The 18,335-nt window shown below is 29.1% G+C and overlaps 2 protein-coding genes across 5 annotated transcripts; one reads left to right on the top strand and one right to left on the bottom strand.

The window, feature by feature from the left end:
* Positions 1-2,552: 2,552 nt before the first annotated feature.
* Positions 2,553-8,472, bottom strand: LOC144472370 (uncharacterized). Of its 2 annotated transcripts, none has more exons than XM_078185379.1 (4): positions 8,050-8,472; positions 7,225-7,544; positions 6,689-7,077; positions 2,553-6,613 (listed from the first exon to the last, which is right to left on the bottom strand). In XM_078185379.1, the coding sequence occupies exons 2-4, from the start codon at positions 7,531-7,533 to the stop codon at positions 5,878-5,880; spliced, it is 1,434 nt and encodes a 477-aa protein (XP_078041505.1). In that variant the 5' UTR covers positions 7,534-7,544; positions 8,050-8,472; the 3' UTR covers positions 2,553-5,877. The 2 variants fall into 2 exon arrangements, with proteins under 2 accessions (XP_078041505.1, XP_078041504.1); XM_078185378.1 differs by having other exon boundaries at positions 8,062-8,472.
* Positions 8,473-9,768: 1,296 nt separating this feature from the next.
* LOC144472793 (phospholipase DDHD1) lies at positions 9,769-17,968 on the top strand. Of its 3 annotated transcripts, none has more exons than XM_078186165.1 (11): positions 9,769-10,132; positions 10,322-10,389; positions 10,846-11,157; positions 11,255-11,419; positions 11,506-11,634; positions 11,711-11,852; positions 11,939-12,045; positions 12,113-12,426; positions 12,503-12,788; positions 12,864-12,995; positions 13,114-17,968. In XM_078186165.1, the coding sequence occupies exons 1-11, from the start codon at positions 10,122-10,124 to the stop codon at positions 13,257-13,259; spliced, it is 1,812 nt and encodes a 603-aa protein (XP_078042291.1). In that variant the 5' UTR covers positions 9,769-10,121; the 3' UTR covers positions 13,260-17,968. The 3 variants fall into 3 exon arrangements, with proteins under 3 accessions (XP_078042291.1, XP_078042290.1, XP_078042292.1); XM_078186164.1 differs by having other exon boundaries at positions 10,843-11,157; XM_078186166.1 differs by having other exon boundaries at positions 9,769-10,389.
* The last annotated feature ends 367 nt before the right edge of the window (positions 17,969-18,335 follow it).

The raw sequence follows: 18,335 nt of genomic DNA, 5'->3' as shown, positions 1-18,335 counted from the left end.
TCTATACTTATATGTTAATAATACATAAGTTACAAAACATTTTATATCTACTGAAATAGACTTTAAATTTAAAAAAAATTAATGTAAGGTTATAATTTTACAACGCTTTGCGACATTGAAATATTTTGAAAATTAACATACTATAAATAGATTTGTTGTAATGCGTTTTATATGTTTATGGATTTTATATCTTTGTAATCATATAAAACTAGTATCTATATAATACATAATTAAACATACTTGCATCCGCGTTACTTTTGCATTCAGTTCGATGTATAATTTTATGGTATATTTGTTTTTTTTCTTCATACATACATAAAGAGTAAAGTAAACGAATCTTAAATATTCTTATGAATACGAAACTTTTCTTCAGCATTTTGTGTTAGAATTTATAATACTTTAGAAATTTTATAAATTGAACCGATACCTTGTTTTGGCACTCTGTTTTACTCTCGAAATTAGTGCATTTTGCATTTATATTGCACACGAAAAACATGCTATTCATACATTCTTCTTAACAATATCATTTTTTGTTTAACAATTCGAAGTATGTACTCATTTTGCAAAAGGATTGAAAATTTAAATTGCTAAACGGAAGTCAAAAATTATGGTAATTATATTTTGTACGAATATTGTAGCGTCGTTGTTCGAGGTATGAACATTTTTCATTACCAAAGCGATTTAAGAAAAAGGTTTGAACGTATGATTTCGAAATTTCAAAATCACCATGAACGCAACATTTTTTTAATTATAATAACGTAAGATATAAGTATGATAAAGAATAAATTTAAATTGTATATACATTCTCATTGAATATATTTGTGTTAGCATTACTTTCTTAATACTGTCAATAGGGTACAGTCTATGTATACATACACCTCATACATAATTAGATTTAAATTATTTCCATTTTATATGACTTACGTATTTCTTTTTGCGAAAACTTTTTCGTGATATAAAACTGCGATGACACAGATATTTGTAAACTGATTATTTAGGCTATATAAATTTTTCTACTATTCGTTTATACTGTAAGATCAATTTTACATTCACGATTTGCAGTGGTGACTTTTATGTCACATAATTTTTATTTCATTTCGATAACGTAAATGTCATTCGAATAGTTAAATTCTACAAAATAAAATAGCGGCTAATGTATAATCCTAACATTTCTTCGATTTAATTTAAAGATTGCTAAATATTAAGAACAAAACCATCATATTAATAATGATAATTTGTTCAATGCCGATTCCTCGACATTATGATTATAAAAATTATAAAAACATAATGTGAGGAAAGTAACAGACATTTAAGAATTATGTAATGAAATCCAACTTTCTGATCAACTTATACTGTACATAGCTTTTAGGAGGACCGAAATTAATATTTAGTATTTCAATGATTTACACATAATTCATTGTTTCAATCATTGTTCGCAACAATGTTTTCATACCCTTGTAGGAACAATATTTATCTTTCCTCTAATATGTAAGTATAATATGTTAATGAAAATTTCGATGGAGTAAACAAAAATAAACTCTTTGGTTTTATAGATATAGCTGCTCAAAATTTATATTGAACGCATACATTGTAACTATTAGATAAAATTGCTTCTAATGCGTATGCGAAACTACATAACTATGAAAACATTCACTTTTTTCGTATAGGCCTGATAATTTCCACTTATTATTAGAATTTCAATAAAAAATTCTAAATATAAATAAGCTTGCAAAATAGTTGCAAGTACACTCTGGATTGAACTTGTATATTAAACCATGATATAGAATCTATAAGGCCAAATATTTTCATATAAAAATTATAATCTAATAAAGCAGATTATTCGAATATTTTATATTAATTTATTCACTACCATAATATCTCTAGTATAAAATATATGTAATGTTAAGCAGACGCTTTGGTTGGGAAGAGATCATCACTATGGAGAAGTTAATGAATAATCATTAGCATAGATTATTTATATTGGCAAAGAATAAACATCATTAATAAACTTAAACAGAGCCGACTTCGATCGACTATTAAACATTTTTGGCACATATATAATACGTACATGACCGTGAATTCTTTTAAATTCTACGAATATATCAAATCATGGTAGTGAATATGCCAATATATAAAGACAGCTTGCAGTTAAACGTACAATTTTTGTTTTCAACTTTTCTAGGTATCAAATTACAACAATACGTATTTTCTACTTGTACCCATGCATGCAATACTTTTTTTCTAAAAATAAGCATAAACCATCAATAATTCATCCATTTTTTTTAACATTATTATCTAAGAGTACTAACATCCTTCCGCTTTATAAAGTATGATCATAACCATGTAACAAATAAATGGCGATAATCATACTTCTTAATAATATTTAATATTAAAAAAAATTAGTATCGTGAACTTGGCAATATACCATATTTGTTACTCTATTTTGATTGGCCCCTTCTAGATATTAATTAATGATTTAGTAGAGAAAGGCTAACAAAATTGTGCAGTAAATATGGTACAATGCAAGATTAAAAAGTTTAACTAGTTACATATATATATAGCAGTGGATATTTTTATTATATATTAACATCATAAAAGTTGTTTACTAGTTTAGTATTCAAATTTAATGAGTGAACAACAGTATAATAATAATAATAGTTGTAGTAGCAGTGAAGTAGTAGTAATAGTAGTAGTAATAGTAATAATGAAAATAAAATAATAATAAGAAGAAAAAGAAGAAGAAGAAGCAACTAATAATAATGTTTAAGGAACAGGTATATAAAAGGGCTGGCAGATTTAGAAGTAGAACAAACCTAAAAAATAGGAAAGTAAAAGGTTTACAGGGATGTATAAGAAAAGAGTACAACTTTCACACTCGTTAATCCACTGTACAAAGAGAGTAGATTAGTTTCAACTAAAATCTATCTTCTACTCTAAGGAGTTGACAAGCCAAATAATATAATTTAGTAAGAAGTGCTGCCAGAGAAGTACAAGTACAAAAGTAATTGCGACACTGTAACTTAAGAAAATAAAAATATAAATTGAGATACCAAAAAAATCAATAAAGAATAGCTGCAAAAAGATCAATAAAGTATAGCTGCAAAAAGATCAATAAAGTATAGCTGCAAAAAGATCAATAAAGAATAGCTGCTAAAACGTATAATCTAAGAAGAAGAAGAAATATGACAAAATACAAATACATATACAAATAAAACAATAATCACTGAAATATGTGGTAATAAATTGTAGAAAGCGGTACAAAGTCAAAATGAAAATGCTAACAAGTTTTTAAAAGAGTTAAAAGAAATGCAAGACTGAACAAGAGTTATATTTTGCTAAAAAGAAAGAATAAAGCGAGGAATATATAAAGATACACAAATATATGATGTAATGAAATCCTATATACTGCCAAAAGGCAAACATTAAATAAATACTACTATTATAACGATAATTGTTGCAAACCATAAACTACATTAATTAAATACTACATTATGAGCACAGTACATAATTTAAAAGAAAAAAAAGTACTAAAACTCTGGCTTTAAAAGTATTTTGATTAATTCAGTTACTAAGTTTCAATCATATGCACAATCATATTTGAATTAGCATATCAGAATTGAATTAGCAATGCAAATAATAATATTTGTTAAAGAAGTAATATTAATTGCTTTGAAATTTGTGCAAGATAGTTTGGAGTAAGTATTTCATACTTATGTTGTGTATATTACATATATGGTCAAAGAAAGTCAATAAAAAATGTCTTACATAATAAGGCGAAAAAGATCTTATAATTTTGTGCCATGAAAATAATGTGTTCTAGCTATTTCATATAAATATTCGAGTTATGCAAGCATGTACATGTTTCAAATATACTTTCTTATTTTGTAAATAATTATAAATTGTATTTAATTAATTGTAGTACATGATATTTCTTTAGAATTGTACACTATAAAATTTTCATAAAGAGCAACAAAGTTACAGAATTATATATTCTATGTTATGTCTTGTACCTATTTATCAATATCACCCAAAATCAATGTATAATATTATAATTGTAGTAAGTTTCTAGATAACCACTTTAAAAGTAGTTTCTTGTTTCATATATAATGTTATGTATGTAATGCAATTTTTTATACAAAATCATCTCTTCATATGTCAATTTGTAATAACAAAGAATTATTTCCTGTATTTAAGATTGCATTGGGTTAAAGGTAATATAAAAATTTCACTAAGCTTCCCTCAGGTTTTGCAGATTTGGGATAAGCTCTGAATAAATAGAGTATGCGGTTAATTTTCAAATCAAACGTTGATTTCCTTTGGTATACTAGCAACTATGTATAGCAGAAATAGCAGAAATAATGTCAAATCGATGTATACATGTTTTGCTCCTTCTATGAATATTTCAGGACAATTGCAATAAACACAATGTCGGAAACAAAATTTTACTATATTCTCTATATTGAAATATGGCCTAATCAGTAGTTTCCATGCAATTCTTTTTCATCATTAGTATTTTAATACCATGTATTGTCTATCACACAGTAATTTTCTTTGAGCAAGTAAAATCACATGTTTTTCCAAATATATATATATATATATGGATAGAGAGATTAATATGAAAAATGTTTATTTTATATAATATTATGGCTGATACAACATTTGTATTGTGTGATTACTAATTATGTATTATGTATTGTTGTTGAACACTATACAAAATAATTGCTTCATATTTTAAACTTAACTCAGGAAAGAAATAGTAACGTGAAGGTAGCATAAAGAAGAATTAACTTTCAAATTATAATTAGAATGTCACAAATAAGATATGTATGTTAGAAACCCACAGCAATCTTAAAAGTAGCAAATAGTATGATATATGTACATATGACCTAACATTTCTCGAACTGCCAATTATGGTTTTATGTTCTTCTCACAGAGACAATATGAACAGATTTTATTATCAAAGTCTTAAGAATGGAAAATGTAACTATATCGTCCTTAAATGAAACAGTGTATAATTGTATGAATAAGAAAACAATAGTATGTCACCTAAATGGTTTGCAACCTCTTGGAGGTCACATTATTTACTTAATAATTATTATATCTCTCGTATGAAAAATAAATTTCACATTCATTGCAGCGTGAAATGTTTTTCCTAATACACCATTGTAGGAATGATCAGTAGAGTCGATATTGGAATATAGACTGTAGGCAAATGCACTGTAATACTTCAACACAAATTTTACATAATGTAATCACATTGTCATGATTGGCTAGTACTATAATTATAATAAATCCACTGTGAACAGAAAGTAAATAAATTTTATCTGAAGACTAATTTAAAAAAATAATTTAATGGTTCAAAAGGTTTTCCTGCAGAAGGTATATTACGATTTTACAATATTATAATATTTGATATTAGAGTTGAAGGATATTATATATGCTTCCTCTCTAAAAAATAGAATTGAGGCTTTTCATTTTTCAACTTTCCATAAAAAAGATTCTTTTTATTTTAATTACTTCTGTATCACATATCTCAACACTTTGAAAAAAAAACTTACTCTTTAAAAATACTGCGATGCATCATATACATTTGTATATCTTACAAAACTTAAAAGTTAGCTGCTAATCTGAATAATAAATTGTAGAATGATTCTTATTAAATATGTCAAGAAACAAAAGTTTTTGAATCAAGGTACACTGCTTCGTACAGAACACATTTTAGCATGATTAATATTAATATAAAAGGTTTGCAAACTAATTTGATGTCTTTGGCTTTGGCATTAGTTTGATTTTAAAGAAACTGTAAAGCACATTGTCATTCTATAAAATGCTATAAATATCCATTCTGTAGGCACAATTATAAAGTAAAAAAATGGATCATTCACTTACAGATGAGCTACGTCTACATGGTGCCGTTAAGTCACTAATTGTGGAATTGTGACGCGTTTTTCTTGAACCTTCACTATCATTTACAAGATTTGGGTTGACAGAATGCGAAAGAGCGACTGTCTTATTAAAGTCTATTGTGGCATACCCTTTTTGTAACTTATTTGGTGACTCTGGAGGTGATACGGATAAATTTGAAGGACCCTCCAACGATGAATTAATTGGTACATCCTTTGTGTCCAGATCTAATACAGCATAATTTACTTCTCTAATTGGACCACCTGTAGGTGTCGATGGAGTCAAAGGAGACTTCTCCGCTACAGATACACTAGAAAATCTTTTTCTTAAACTTTCAATTTCACTTGCTTCCAAGTTGGCGTAACAGTGTCTTGTTGTTTCTTCCATGTCTGGTTGAATAGATGGCAGAGGCGACGGTCGTATTCTAGCAACAAGTAATTCTGTACATTCGTCGCCCGGACTAATATTCATATAAGCATGTCCTGGTTCGTTATTTTCATTTTTGTCTTCTTTAAGTTGTATTGTTTCAGGCACACTATGAGTTGGAGAAAGTGAACTAATATCATTACTAATGTCTACGTTCATATAAGCTGCAGCTGATGGAAGCGATGATTTAGATTGGGTAGTGACTTTTAAATTTTTATGGGTAGATGTTAATTCCAAAGATACTGAACCGTTATCAGATACTGAATTACTCATTGTACAGGATCTATAAAAGTAATAAAGAATGTATATTAAATCAATAAGATATCGGCAATAAAAATCGGAAACAAAATTTGTTTACCTCTGTATTGCTCTTCTAGGACTTTTGTTATTATTATGTTCCATTTCTAATGATAAAGGTGACAATACTTCTTCATTGACGTATAGCGAGGACGGATTTGGTTGAGGGAAAGGTGGTGGAGGTGGTGGCAGCACGGGAGGCGGAGAAGGTGAACCTATGGTTCCTTGCGGCGATATAAGACCGGTGCTACTTCCCACACTACCCAATCTTCCAATTCCATTTTGATGATTGTGACCAAGTCTCTGAACCATACAATTACTACTTCTAGTTTGTATTGGATCCACATAATTAGGCTCAACTGGTATTGTCACTCTTGTTGCTGTTGGACCAGAATGAGAAGCAATCGGTAGTTCTCTGGACATTGTGTCATCCCCACTATTATTACAAACCTAAATAGAAATCTCAATTTATATATTCAATTTATTTATACACGTTATTATTTAGAAGATAGATATTTATAAAAACGAATACACTTTATTAATATATCTTAATGAAGTATTCGACTATACCAAGAATATGTGTTTGAAATAACAAACCTGAATATTTGTTTGTACTAAATTAAATAAATGAGCAGCTCTATGACATTTAAAGGCATAAATGCCTGGCCCTGTGGGACATCGTCTACCAGATTCAAAACTAAATATTTCCGCATCATAACCATACCGACGTAAACAACGCAAAGGCCATTTTATGGGCTGTTTACCGCGTTGATAAAGCACTATATCAGTTTCGGTAACTTCTAGGCGTCCAGGGGTAATTAAATTACCTAAATCGTCTACGTTCATCACTTGAAATACATTTGGATGTAAATCATTAATATCTGTCCGACTATTGACACAACCCATTCTTTTTTACTCTAAAATAAAAAAAACCAAGCATTTAATTTCGATAATAACATCTTTACAATTTTAGTTATTTTCAATAGTAATATTATTATAGTTATTTTTAAAAATATGTAAATTACGTATAAAAGAAGTTTAATACTACGACTACCAAGCCCTAAATGTAACCAACGTATTTTTGTTTCATAAAAATGGTATAATTGTTATAAATGGTGTAATTGATAAAAAAGTTTTAAAAAAAACTCCCATAAAAACATTGTTATAATTTCGGTAACTATAAAAAAAAATAATCAGAAATATATCATTTTAACCTGTTCGGTAGTTTCAGTATTAAGTAAATTTGTTTTCATTTATAACGACAATCATGCCTGTCATTAGTTTGTTTTTAATTGTGTATAAACGTTCGAAACAACTAATTCAGAAAAATTCATTAAGAAAAAACTTCACGGTAGTCGTAGTAAATACAATGAGATTAAGGCAACCGCGATAAAGAGAAAGAAAAAATTACTTTATCGATACCTGTGTACATACCAAATGCGACATATCCAAAACATTCAACCTTGTTTTTTAAACAAAATTATCTATCCTTTTACAAACAACACACCATACATTACATATACACCATCGAACAAAATATGTAGTCGACCATCCTACTTCTTACTTCTATCTTGCAAAAAAACACTACGAAAGATGGCATTCCCATCTGCGCTACAATGTTCTCTGTGGTGTACGCCGCGACGCCAAGCTTAATTTCGTTCAAAGATTTTCAATCCAACGAATTTGCTTAATGCCGATGATTCCGCTACGGAGAAAACCTTAGAAAAATGTCTGTCGCAACCATTATGTAATTAGGCTATTTTGACAAAATATCAGTCGCAATAAGCTTCTGAATTCGCCCACGAGAAACGCTGATGTCGATATTTGTGCATAATGGAAAATGGAACGCGCTCTCGACACGATGTAAGAATGCTCTGCGATCGCCTTTGTATCAACATACATTCATTAATTGTATCTCTCTCTCTCTCTCTATATATATATATATATATATACATGAACTAATATATGTATGCGTGCATATGTAGATATGTAGGTACACAATCCTCTATGATACAGTAGTGCCTCGCTATGTTGTGCCATGCCAGGGGCAAAGGGCTCAGAAATTCGAGGTACAGTACAGAAACTGCCTTTCTCTGATTGGTCGATGCTCCGCGAATAAGCAGCGCTATCCTCATAGTTTTAGCAAAGGAGAGAAGACGCGAGCGAGGAAGAGAGCACGATATCGGCACAACCAAGCGGGACCAGTCACACCGACGACCAATGTAGCTTGGCTGCGGTAACCACGCTCGAGGCTTCGCTCTTCTCGCGCATCCGTACGCCTGGTGCTCCATCTGAAACACACGCGACGCGATGTACATAGCAGTATTCGGGCTGGCTTTGCCGCCCCAACAATCAGCACGGATGGGCATATCCGCGAATTGCAATAACGTCGCGAATCACGTCGCTACGGAGTCTAACAGCTGCGATATTTCTAATTCAATGTTTGTTGTTCGTTTAACAATGTTTCTACATGGTATAGAATTCTTTAAATTCACGATAAAACGATTCTATGCTATCGGAAAGAATTTTGATATTTTGAACAACTTTCAAAGCGAAAAAGTACATTTATACTTTATATGTACTAAATTGAATCCATACCAGATTCTGCTGCATATGTACATTATTTAGACGGTTCGCAAGACATCCGTTTAATTCCTTTCCATTAAATATGCAAACCTATGCAATCCTGTTATTTAACATAATATAGTTTTATACATAGTTATGCAAGTTTCTTCGAAAAATTTATACATTCTATTTACGATAGTCTTGTGAATCACGAGGCCGCTAATGACTCAATAGTGAATGGCGATCACGTTCGAATAAATTATAAATAAACGATGTTGCGACATAAATTTTTTTACCTTTTTCTATAATATAAAAGAACAATGTGTACTACGTTTATGCATATGTTATATTTAGAGCACTTTAAAAATTGTTCTCACGTGATTCCTGTTACATACGCGTGGAATTATGTTCAATTATCTGTCGATATATATGTATATGTATACCCTTAGGCATACATACTTTGTAACACACATGTCATACGTATATGTTGCATATAATGTATATATATATGTATATACATTTATTTGTATATACATATATATGGAGTAGTATGTAAGCACATAATATCGATAGGACCTATACACGTGAATTTTTCATAACGTATGTACATACTATTTTACGCATTGCGTTTGGATATCAGCTGTTTATTGATGAATGCAGCAGTTTACCGCACAGGAAAATGGGAATACAGTTGTACAAGATATGTATATATACATAGTTCGACTTGAACGATACGTCGCGAAGGAAGAATTCTATATCAGATTTTAGATAACGTTGTAACTACTGCGGAGAACAATTCCGTTCATTAGTAATTCCCGTCGTTACATATATCGAATTATTCCACAGATTTTCTATTACTTTAACCAAAAACGACGTTGCCTACCGTTATCGCCGCATACGAACACAAAGTGATATTTTAAACCGACTTAATGGATACTACGTAATAATAATAAATTTGCATTAGTGACAAGCATGTGCTAGTGGTTGACGCTTATTTTGATAACAAGTCACGTTTCTAAATACTTGTCACGAATCGCCGATTATTTTCGTGGCTTATACCGTGTTTTCCTTTTTGGTAATCACGCTAGCTGAAAGGTATTTATATCGACTGATAATTACGCATTGACAGGATGTCTAATAGCCGAAACGAAGTTGACCCTTTCAGTGAAACACCTTTAGAACTACAACAGTTCGAAGGTATGAATGCAAATGTACATTTAAACTTTTTCACCAATTAGTCTCATCGTTATTTATGCATAAGCTCGAGAACTTCGTTTAAATAATCGATTCTTCTAGTTTACATTTTGAATTAGGATGAAAACCATATGTTTAAACGTTCGCAATGTATACATTACATGTGCAGAGATATTTCAATCAATATGTGGAAAAGAAAATATTATAAATCCAACGTTTATAATATACAATTTATGTGCTGTAATATTTAATTAAATGCGCGCGAATTTCAAAATGTCATTTATATAATTTAGAGACTCGTCAAATTTATAATTAGCTAAATATTAATTTAGTTGAATATTGATATTAGTTGAATATTAATGCATAATGAAAGTACTGTGTTCCATAATATTTAATGACCAAATTATTGTTGCGATAGTCGTGTATGATGTATATGATAATTTTTAATGTTTTAAGAAGCTGTCGAAGTTACCTCGGAACAAAATCCGATGGTTGAAAGAGAAGACACGGCGAATGTTTTAACGTATGCAGAACCATTGACATCGATGCAAATACGCTGGTTTTATAGAGACGGTGTGGACAAAAGATGGGTAGAATTTTGTGGATACGACAGTTTAAGAATCGAAAATGCTTGGCAAAATTACCAAGATTTACTTAATAAAAATAATGACACATTGAATAATTTACCTCATATAGAAAAGATTGTAGTTAAAGGAGGCATGTACGATGTGGAAATTGATAAAATGAAATGTGTTTCTATATATTGTCCAGGTATGATATATATTATACATAAAAATGTTCATTAAACAGTTGCTCGTTTACTATTCTCTAATTATTATATATAATCATTGATTTTTATTTCCAAAAGGGGAAGAATGGGAAATTATGAGAGGCACTTGGTATTACGATGGTACCTGGATACCCTTAGAATCAGGACAGTCCAAAGTCATAGAAGAAGTTCATCTAAATCTTTTTCAAAAGCAGCTTTCAAGTCAATCTACTTCAGCATCTGATGTACCGCATCCTTACAAAAGTATAGTTACTGTTATTATTTCAGTATATATATATTATTTCAGTTCTCTATATCAAATACTTTCAAATAAAATATATTAATTTCAGTATTACACACAGAACATTTTCCTGAATTTCATGTCGATTGGCATAGTATAGATGATGTTGTATTACATAGCGAATATAGACATAGCAAATTAATGCGTAGCGTCACATCAAAGCTGGGATTTGCAAAAAGTATGTAATTTATTTTATATTTCTTGTAACAATGAAACAAAATACGATTATGTATTATATGTATTGAAACTTTTAGCAACAGGCTATCAGTTACGCAGAGGTTACAAAGTTGCTGCAGTAATGGAGGATAAACCTAACGATATAGATCATATAGTGTTCGTAGTGCATGGAATTGGTCAAAAGAGGGATACAGGAAAAATTATTCGTAATACAACATCGTATGTACCACAATTAAATTTATAATTATATCTTTTATATACAGATTTTTATAGATTGAATATAACGTATTTAACGTTTAATACAGATTCAGAGACTGCGTGGACTGGTTGAAACAAAAATATTTTCCCAGTTCTAATTATAGAGTTGAATTTTTTCCCGTTGAATGGCGATCCTCTTTAAAGCTTGACGGAGGTAAAATTTTTTTTTATATTCGCCAGGTAAACAATATTAATTTTGCATCTTGTAAATATCTTTTTAGATATTGTAGAAGCTATTACACCCTATAGTGTACTAAGCATACGACATTTGTTAAATTCATCAGCAATGGATATACTTTATTATACTAGTCCTCTATATGGTGGCGAAGTAAGAGCGGGTTTACAAAAAGAATTGAACAGGCTATATTTTATGTTTGCTAGTCGACATCCAGGTTGGAAAGGCAAAGTTTCAATCTTAGCACATTCCTTAGGATGTGTAATTGTTTATGATATTGTCACAGGCTGGATGGGTCCAGATACAAGACCGCCATCCCCAGAAACACAAGAAGTGCTATTGCAACGATTACAATTTCCAGTAAATATAATAATTACGTTTGCATATTTAACATATTTCTAAATTCTATAAATTCCGATTAATTTCATAATTACAGATTGAAAATTTATTTTGTTTGGGTTCACCGTTGTCTGTGTTCCTTGCGTTAAGGACTCGTTCTCCATCCAATAGAACTGATGTGATGCCACAAGGTTTATGTAAAAGATTTTACAATATATTTCATTGGTCTGATCCTGTAGCTTATAGAATGGAACCACTCTTAGAGAGAGGCTATAGCAAGATCGAACCAGTTCTTATTCCATCTTATGGAGGAGTCGAAGGTCAACAGATGGAACAATCGCCTCCGTCGATAAGTGGTGCTGATCAGGCTTTCTCCCCCACAGGTATATTAGATATTCTTTGAAACAATAATAAATTTTGATGATGCATGTAAAGAATATGAAAATACGTTGTCACAGAAACAGATGAAAGAGACGAGAGTCCGGACATGTCTAATCGTGCTGCAGACAAAGGTTGGAGTCTTTGGGGTTTAGTAAGAGCAGGTTGGAATGCTAAGGAAGATGCGTCTACTCCAATTCAACCAGGTCAAGGTATGTATATAGTTAATATTATATTATTATTATTATTATTCAAAGACAAATTCTTTTTTAATAATATTACTGCTTATGTATCGAACAAACTAATGAAAAACATTTTTATGATTATTAGAATTAGCACAACGGTTAGATTATGTACTTCGAGCAAGTTTGGGACGAAATTATCTATACACAGTTGCAGCACATACAACATATTGGAGTAACTATGATGTAGCTTATTTTGTGTTAACGAGACTCTTTCCAACATTAGAATCGTGATGTTTATCTGCACATTTAGTATGGTATTGAAATAGATTTTATTAAATTTACTAGTCCATTGTAGGCCTCAGGGTTTAAGTCTGACCACAGGCCTACTAAAACAATCTGTGATAATGAAAAATCGATACAATAATATTATAAATTTAATCTAAATTAATCAGATTATATTGCTCATATAATTAAAAATTAATATAGTCCAGTTTCACGAGAAAGCCGAATATGTTATTATGTATACTTGATAAATAGTTCACATTTATTACACTAAAAAATGTTACTTATTTTATTACAATAATTCAGCACTTTATATTTCTGTTAAACGTGGTGTGCAAGGTGTCCATTTTATTGGAAAATTCTGAATCTCTCGCGAACTACGAAAGATAGTGAAAAAATGTTCATACAAAAGCTGTCATTCGAAAGAGGTAGATTGAGCGATTTAAAAGTTATTACATGAGTGTATAGTGGCGTAGTTAAGATCAATTTAATTTTGTTAAATGGAATAGTACATTTTTTTAATTTATAATCCGTTAACGTTTTCTGATACAGATTCAATGACATATTATTTGTTATTATTCCAAGTTCAGTTTCAGGAATGATAGCAAATAAAATGTCGTTGAATTTGTTTCGGAAAACTCTAACAAATTATAATTTAAAAAACTATTAAAACTGCGTAATCTGTCGTAACAAATCAAACAGCTTTTGTCACAATATCTTTTTACTGTCTTTTGTAGTTTTTGAGATATTCTGGATTTCCTGATAAAAGCGGACACTCTGTATATATGTTTTATTAAAAAAAAAACATTTATTTAAATGTATAACAAAATAATGAATATAACTAGAATGTTATGTATTTATAGCATAAGAACTGTTTTGTACAATACGTTTTATATCATTGAAGAGTTGTTACTCCTTATCTTTGTTACATATAAAACTGTAAGAATAATATTACCTTTTCGCTAAAATTGTTCTATAACAAATGCTACAAATATTCTAGTGACGATGACTTAATTAGTAGTATACAAATTCTCATTGTGACACAAATTTATTCCATTATTATTATTATATATTTAATAGTATAGATAGTAGCAAAACATTTTATTTGTATAAACCTTATAAAAATGTAATATTTCAGGATGATACTGAATGTTTTGTTACATGTATACTAACATTTGCCGAATTCTAAAGAAATTAGATATATTTATAAATAATACCGACTCCCATACTACACCTAATTGTAAGGTATGAGAGTATAGCATACATTTTCAGTTAATGAGGTAGTTTCTTTCGCTTAGTCTTGGTTTAAGAATGAAAATTTAAATAAAATCGAAGTAAAAATATTTTAAGTAATAATACAGTTAATACGAGGTATAAAACACAATAATTATGAACCAATTCAAAATATTAACTGCTGTAAAAAATCATCAAATAGAATTTGTTTTAAAGCCGAGTCAAGCATTTATACTAAATGTGCGGAGAATATTGCCAAATTATTAATGTTTATTCATATTATGTAATATACATTAGAATACATTTGCCTGGACATGATAAATTGTTTCAATTCCGAAAAAGGTTACGAGTTTTAAACGATGAACAGGCTCGAACATGAAAACTGAGACAGTAGAATTGGAACATCCAACAACACGGATTAAATTTTGGACAATAATATGAACACCATCGTGTTATTAAAAATTCAATGTTTTATTTTTATCACTATTTTTTGATCATTAAAAATTTAATCTTATTACAGTACATATGACAGAGATGTCTTAAAAATATTATTCGAAAAACAAGGAATATTTCATTCAAACGATTTGTTCATTCGAACTTCCACTAGTAGCTTGATATTTTTTTTAATTCGAATATTATTTCCTTTATTATTTTTCAATATTTATTTTAAATAAATATTAAAAACTTTGCATGTACGTTTTCTTCTCGACTTTGAAACAAAGTCAAACACCACAAATTAGTGTTCACACAATCGTGATCTAAATAAACCAAAACTAACTAATTGATAATAATAGAGAGATAAGCCAGTTAGAAATAAATATAACAATTTTTAACCGGAGATAAATTACTTAAGACAAAAATAAAGCTCTATTACTTTTTAAAATCTTATGAAGCAAAACAAAAAAAACATCTTAGTTAAATTGCGTATCAACTAGTTATAATTATAAAAACTTCAGTAATATATTCAAAATGTTTCATTAGATATTTTTTTAAAGAATTTTATTATAAAAATAAAAATTCCCATTTGCTAGTGTATTACTTATTTTTTCAATTCTTAATTGTTGGTTGAAATAGTTATTTGTATATCGATATTCTTTCTAAGGAAAATGGAATGTCATAAAATGATTGTTTTTATGAATCACTGCATTCATTCTTACTATAATATTTTCTATGAATTTATGATTAACTATTTTCTTAGTGATTAACAAAATAATTTTATTTAAAATTTATTTTTATGTTTAACCCTTAACTAACATATTGGGGCCTATAAGTGGCTCCAACATAGTATATCCGTTTCATTTCGTAGCAAAAGTTTAAGTTTCTTTATTTTTATTACTGTATAGTATAAATATAAATAGATCATTTAATTACAATTAACGCATTTTTTTTTAGATTTTCTATTTGAGATTTATCATGATTCCAATGTACCAGTGATTTTGATAAAAATCACTATACATACCCGTTGAGAGGTAAAGCGATTTAATGAATATTAAAATAATATTTCATGAATCAAATTCGGGCTAAAGCTGTTATGCTGTAATACCAATATTCATTGAATCCGTTACATCGATGTACTAATTTTTTTTCAATCAATTACAACATATACACGAAATTAACGAACCTTTCAGGAAGTAATCCAAATAATTTCCTCACTAGAAGAATGTTAATGTATTGGTAAATATTGAAAGATGATTTTGCATTTGTGACAAGCCAAAAATAGTAGTCGAATCAATTCTATGATGTGCTAAAGGTATTTCAGGGAATGTCCAAGCTCTCAGGGTTTGAATTGTGAAGAACGCACAGTATGGGAGTCTTGCGTATAGCCATATTTTATCTTTTTTTAGAAAAGTAAAATTTGCTTTATATTTTGCATATCATAAAATAACATTATGTAAAACAAATTAATGTTGAAGTTTGTTTACGTTAAATCAATTTAATTGCTTCTGTTAAGACGAATAAATATTGAATTACAACTGTTACGATACTTGTGCGTTATTCCAGTAAATTTAAGTTCTATTGTATTTGGAATAATGTGTGTTATCGAATGGAAGGAATGTGGTATATAGATTTAACGAATCTATTGTGTGTTCTTACACCGACAAGAAGACATAGCAGTCGTATTATTGATTTCAATCAAAGCTATTATGAAAAAAATAAAATAAAAATAAAATAATACACCCGCAATACATGTACTTTTAAAAACGTACACTCTTTACAGAAGTATTTAATAACAAAGTTCTGAGATATATGAACAGTGTAGTTTTATACTATATTGTAATAATTTTTATATAGCATCATTTAGAAAAGTTATAAATCATAATTATTCTGACAGGACACTAGAGAGTTTAGCACTTGTTACAAATGATTTTTTCATTATAAAAATATACAATATAAGCTCGTTATATAATATAACATTGTTTCTATAAATCAGTAAATTTGATTTAAAAAAGATGAAGAAATTTTGAATGTAGTATTATTAATTTAAAAGTAAAATAGAGATAAATCATATTAATATTGAGGTAAATATCTAGGAAGAAGAAAACTGCTAGCGATGACCGTAACTTTGGGTTAAAATAGAAGCTTGTTCCATAACTTTTAAATGAAGAGAAATAAATTACTTCTAATACGTACACTGCAAGATGAAAAGTTTTGCAATATATATATATATCAAAGTCAAGGTCATGTAAAAATTTAAGCTTTACCTAGACATTTATGAAAAGTTGTCAGATGAAAATAAGCGCTTCTAGTATTAACTTTTTTTTTTTTTTTACGTCGCATCAGCTGCAAGGCTATTAGCGACCTTCTATTTAGTATTAACTTTAAAATGAAACAATTTTATAATTACTATAACTAAAAGAAACATGTTACTTTTTTGCTCTGAATTCATCGTTGAAATCAATGACGCAACTGCTACATCTTCTACTTATTTTTCTCGTTACTTCACTTTTACGGTAATACTTCGGGGATGGATCTTTCCATTCAAATACAACGATCGGTACAGAAAGCTTGCCCGCACGAAGGTGGTAGCATCAATCGAGCTTTTGATTGTTAAAATTTCATTTACGAGAGTGATTTTATTTAGAGATTCAATTTGACATGACAAAGATATCCCCGAAGTGACAAATATCAACAACCAACTTGTATTAATTTAGGTGCTATATATTACGAAGTAGTACACAAATGCCACTATAATAAAGATTTTTGGTAATTTTTAAAAAAAAACAAGAGTGTTTGAAATTTTTGCGATCAATATCCATGTACAACAATCAAGTATTGTATACATAAACATTAATTTTAGAAAGTTGGAATTAAAATATTGAATACTATCCAAATATAGTACAAGACAATAAATAAACGTTTGTTAATCGCTGCAATAGTTATTTAGCTTTAGATGAATTTAATTGAAAATTTTTATATTTGTAATTTTATTTGAAATTTGGATTTTATTTAATCAGAGTTTCAAAATTTCCGGGAATCTTCAAAATATTCATCTCCACTTTTGCACATAAAAATTAGTACTATTAAATAAAAAAACTGCTAGAAATTTATTATTTTAATACAATTTTTGTCCCTTTCAACCAAATACCCTTGTTCCATGATATTTTTTCCGCAAATGGTCATAAAAAAATAAGCGAGATCTTTAGTATCAATGATAAAAAGAGGTTGTCTGATAACAGCTTTAATAATTTCGATTCATTTGTACAAAATATTATTGAATAATTAGGATTTTATCATACAGAATATTACTACATACAATTCGTCAAAAGCTGGCAATCATATTTAAAATGAATTGACCTAAAACGGATGCGGAAATTTAAGACAATAAGAAACTGCATTTATTTTTATATAGCA

Source organism: Augochlora pura, chromosome 7 (assembly GCF_028453695.1).
Source record: "Augochlora pura isolate Apur16 chromosome 7, APUR_v2.2.1, whole genome shotgun sequence".
Lineage (NCBI taxonomy): Eukaryota > Metazoa > Arthropoda > Insecta > Hymenoptera > Halictidae > Augochlora > Augochlora pura.
Note: the sequence above shows the minus strand (reverse complement) of the source record. Positions and strands in the feature narration are given on the sequence as shown.

Bases quoted from the DNA above. Each gene is read 5' to 3' on its own strand.
- LOC144472370 (XM_078185379.1), bottom strand. From the start codon at position 7,533: ATGGGTTGTGTCAATAGTCGGACAGATATTAATGATTTACATCCAAAT. The intron at 7,078-7,224 runs GTTTGTTATTTC...ATTTCTATTTAG, and splicing joins TAGTACAAACAAATATTCAG to GTTTGTAATAATAGTGGGGA. The intron at 6,614-6,688 runs GTAAACAAATTT...TTACTTTTATAG, and splicing joins CCTAGAAGAGCAATACAGAG to ATCCTGTACAATGAGTAATT.
- LOC144472793 (XM_078186164.1), top strand. The intron at 11,420-11,505 runs GTATAGTTACTG...TATTAATTTCAG, and splicing joins TGTACCGCATCCTTACAAAA to TATTACACACAGAACATTTT. The intron at 11,635-11,710 runs GTATGTAATTTA...TGAAACTTTTAG, and splicing joins AAAGCTGGGATTTGCAAAAA to CAACAGGCTATCAGTTACGC.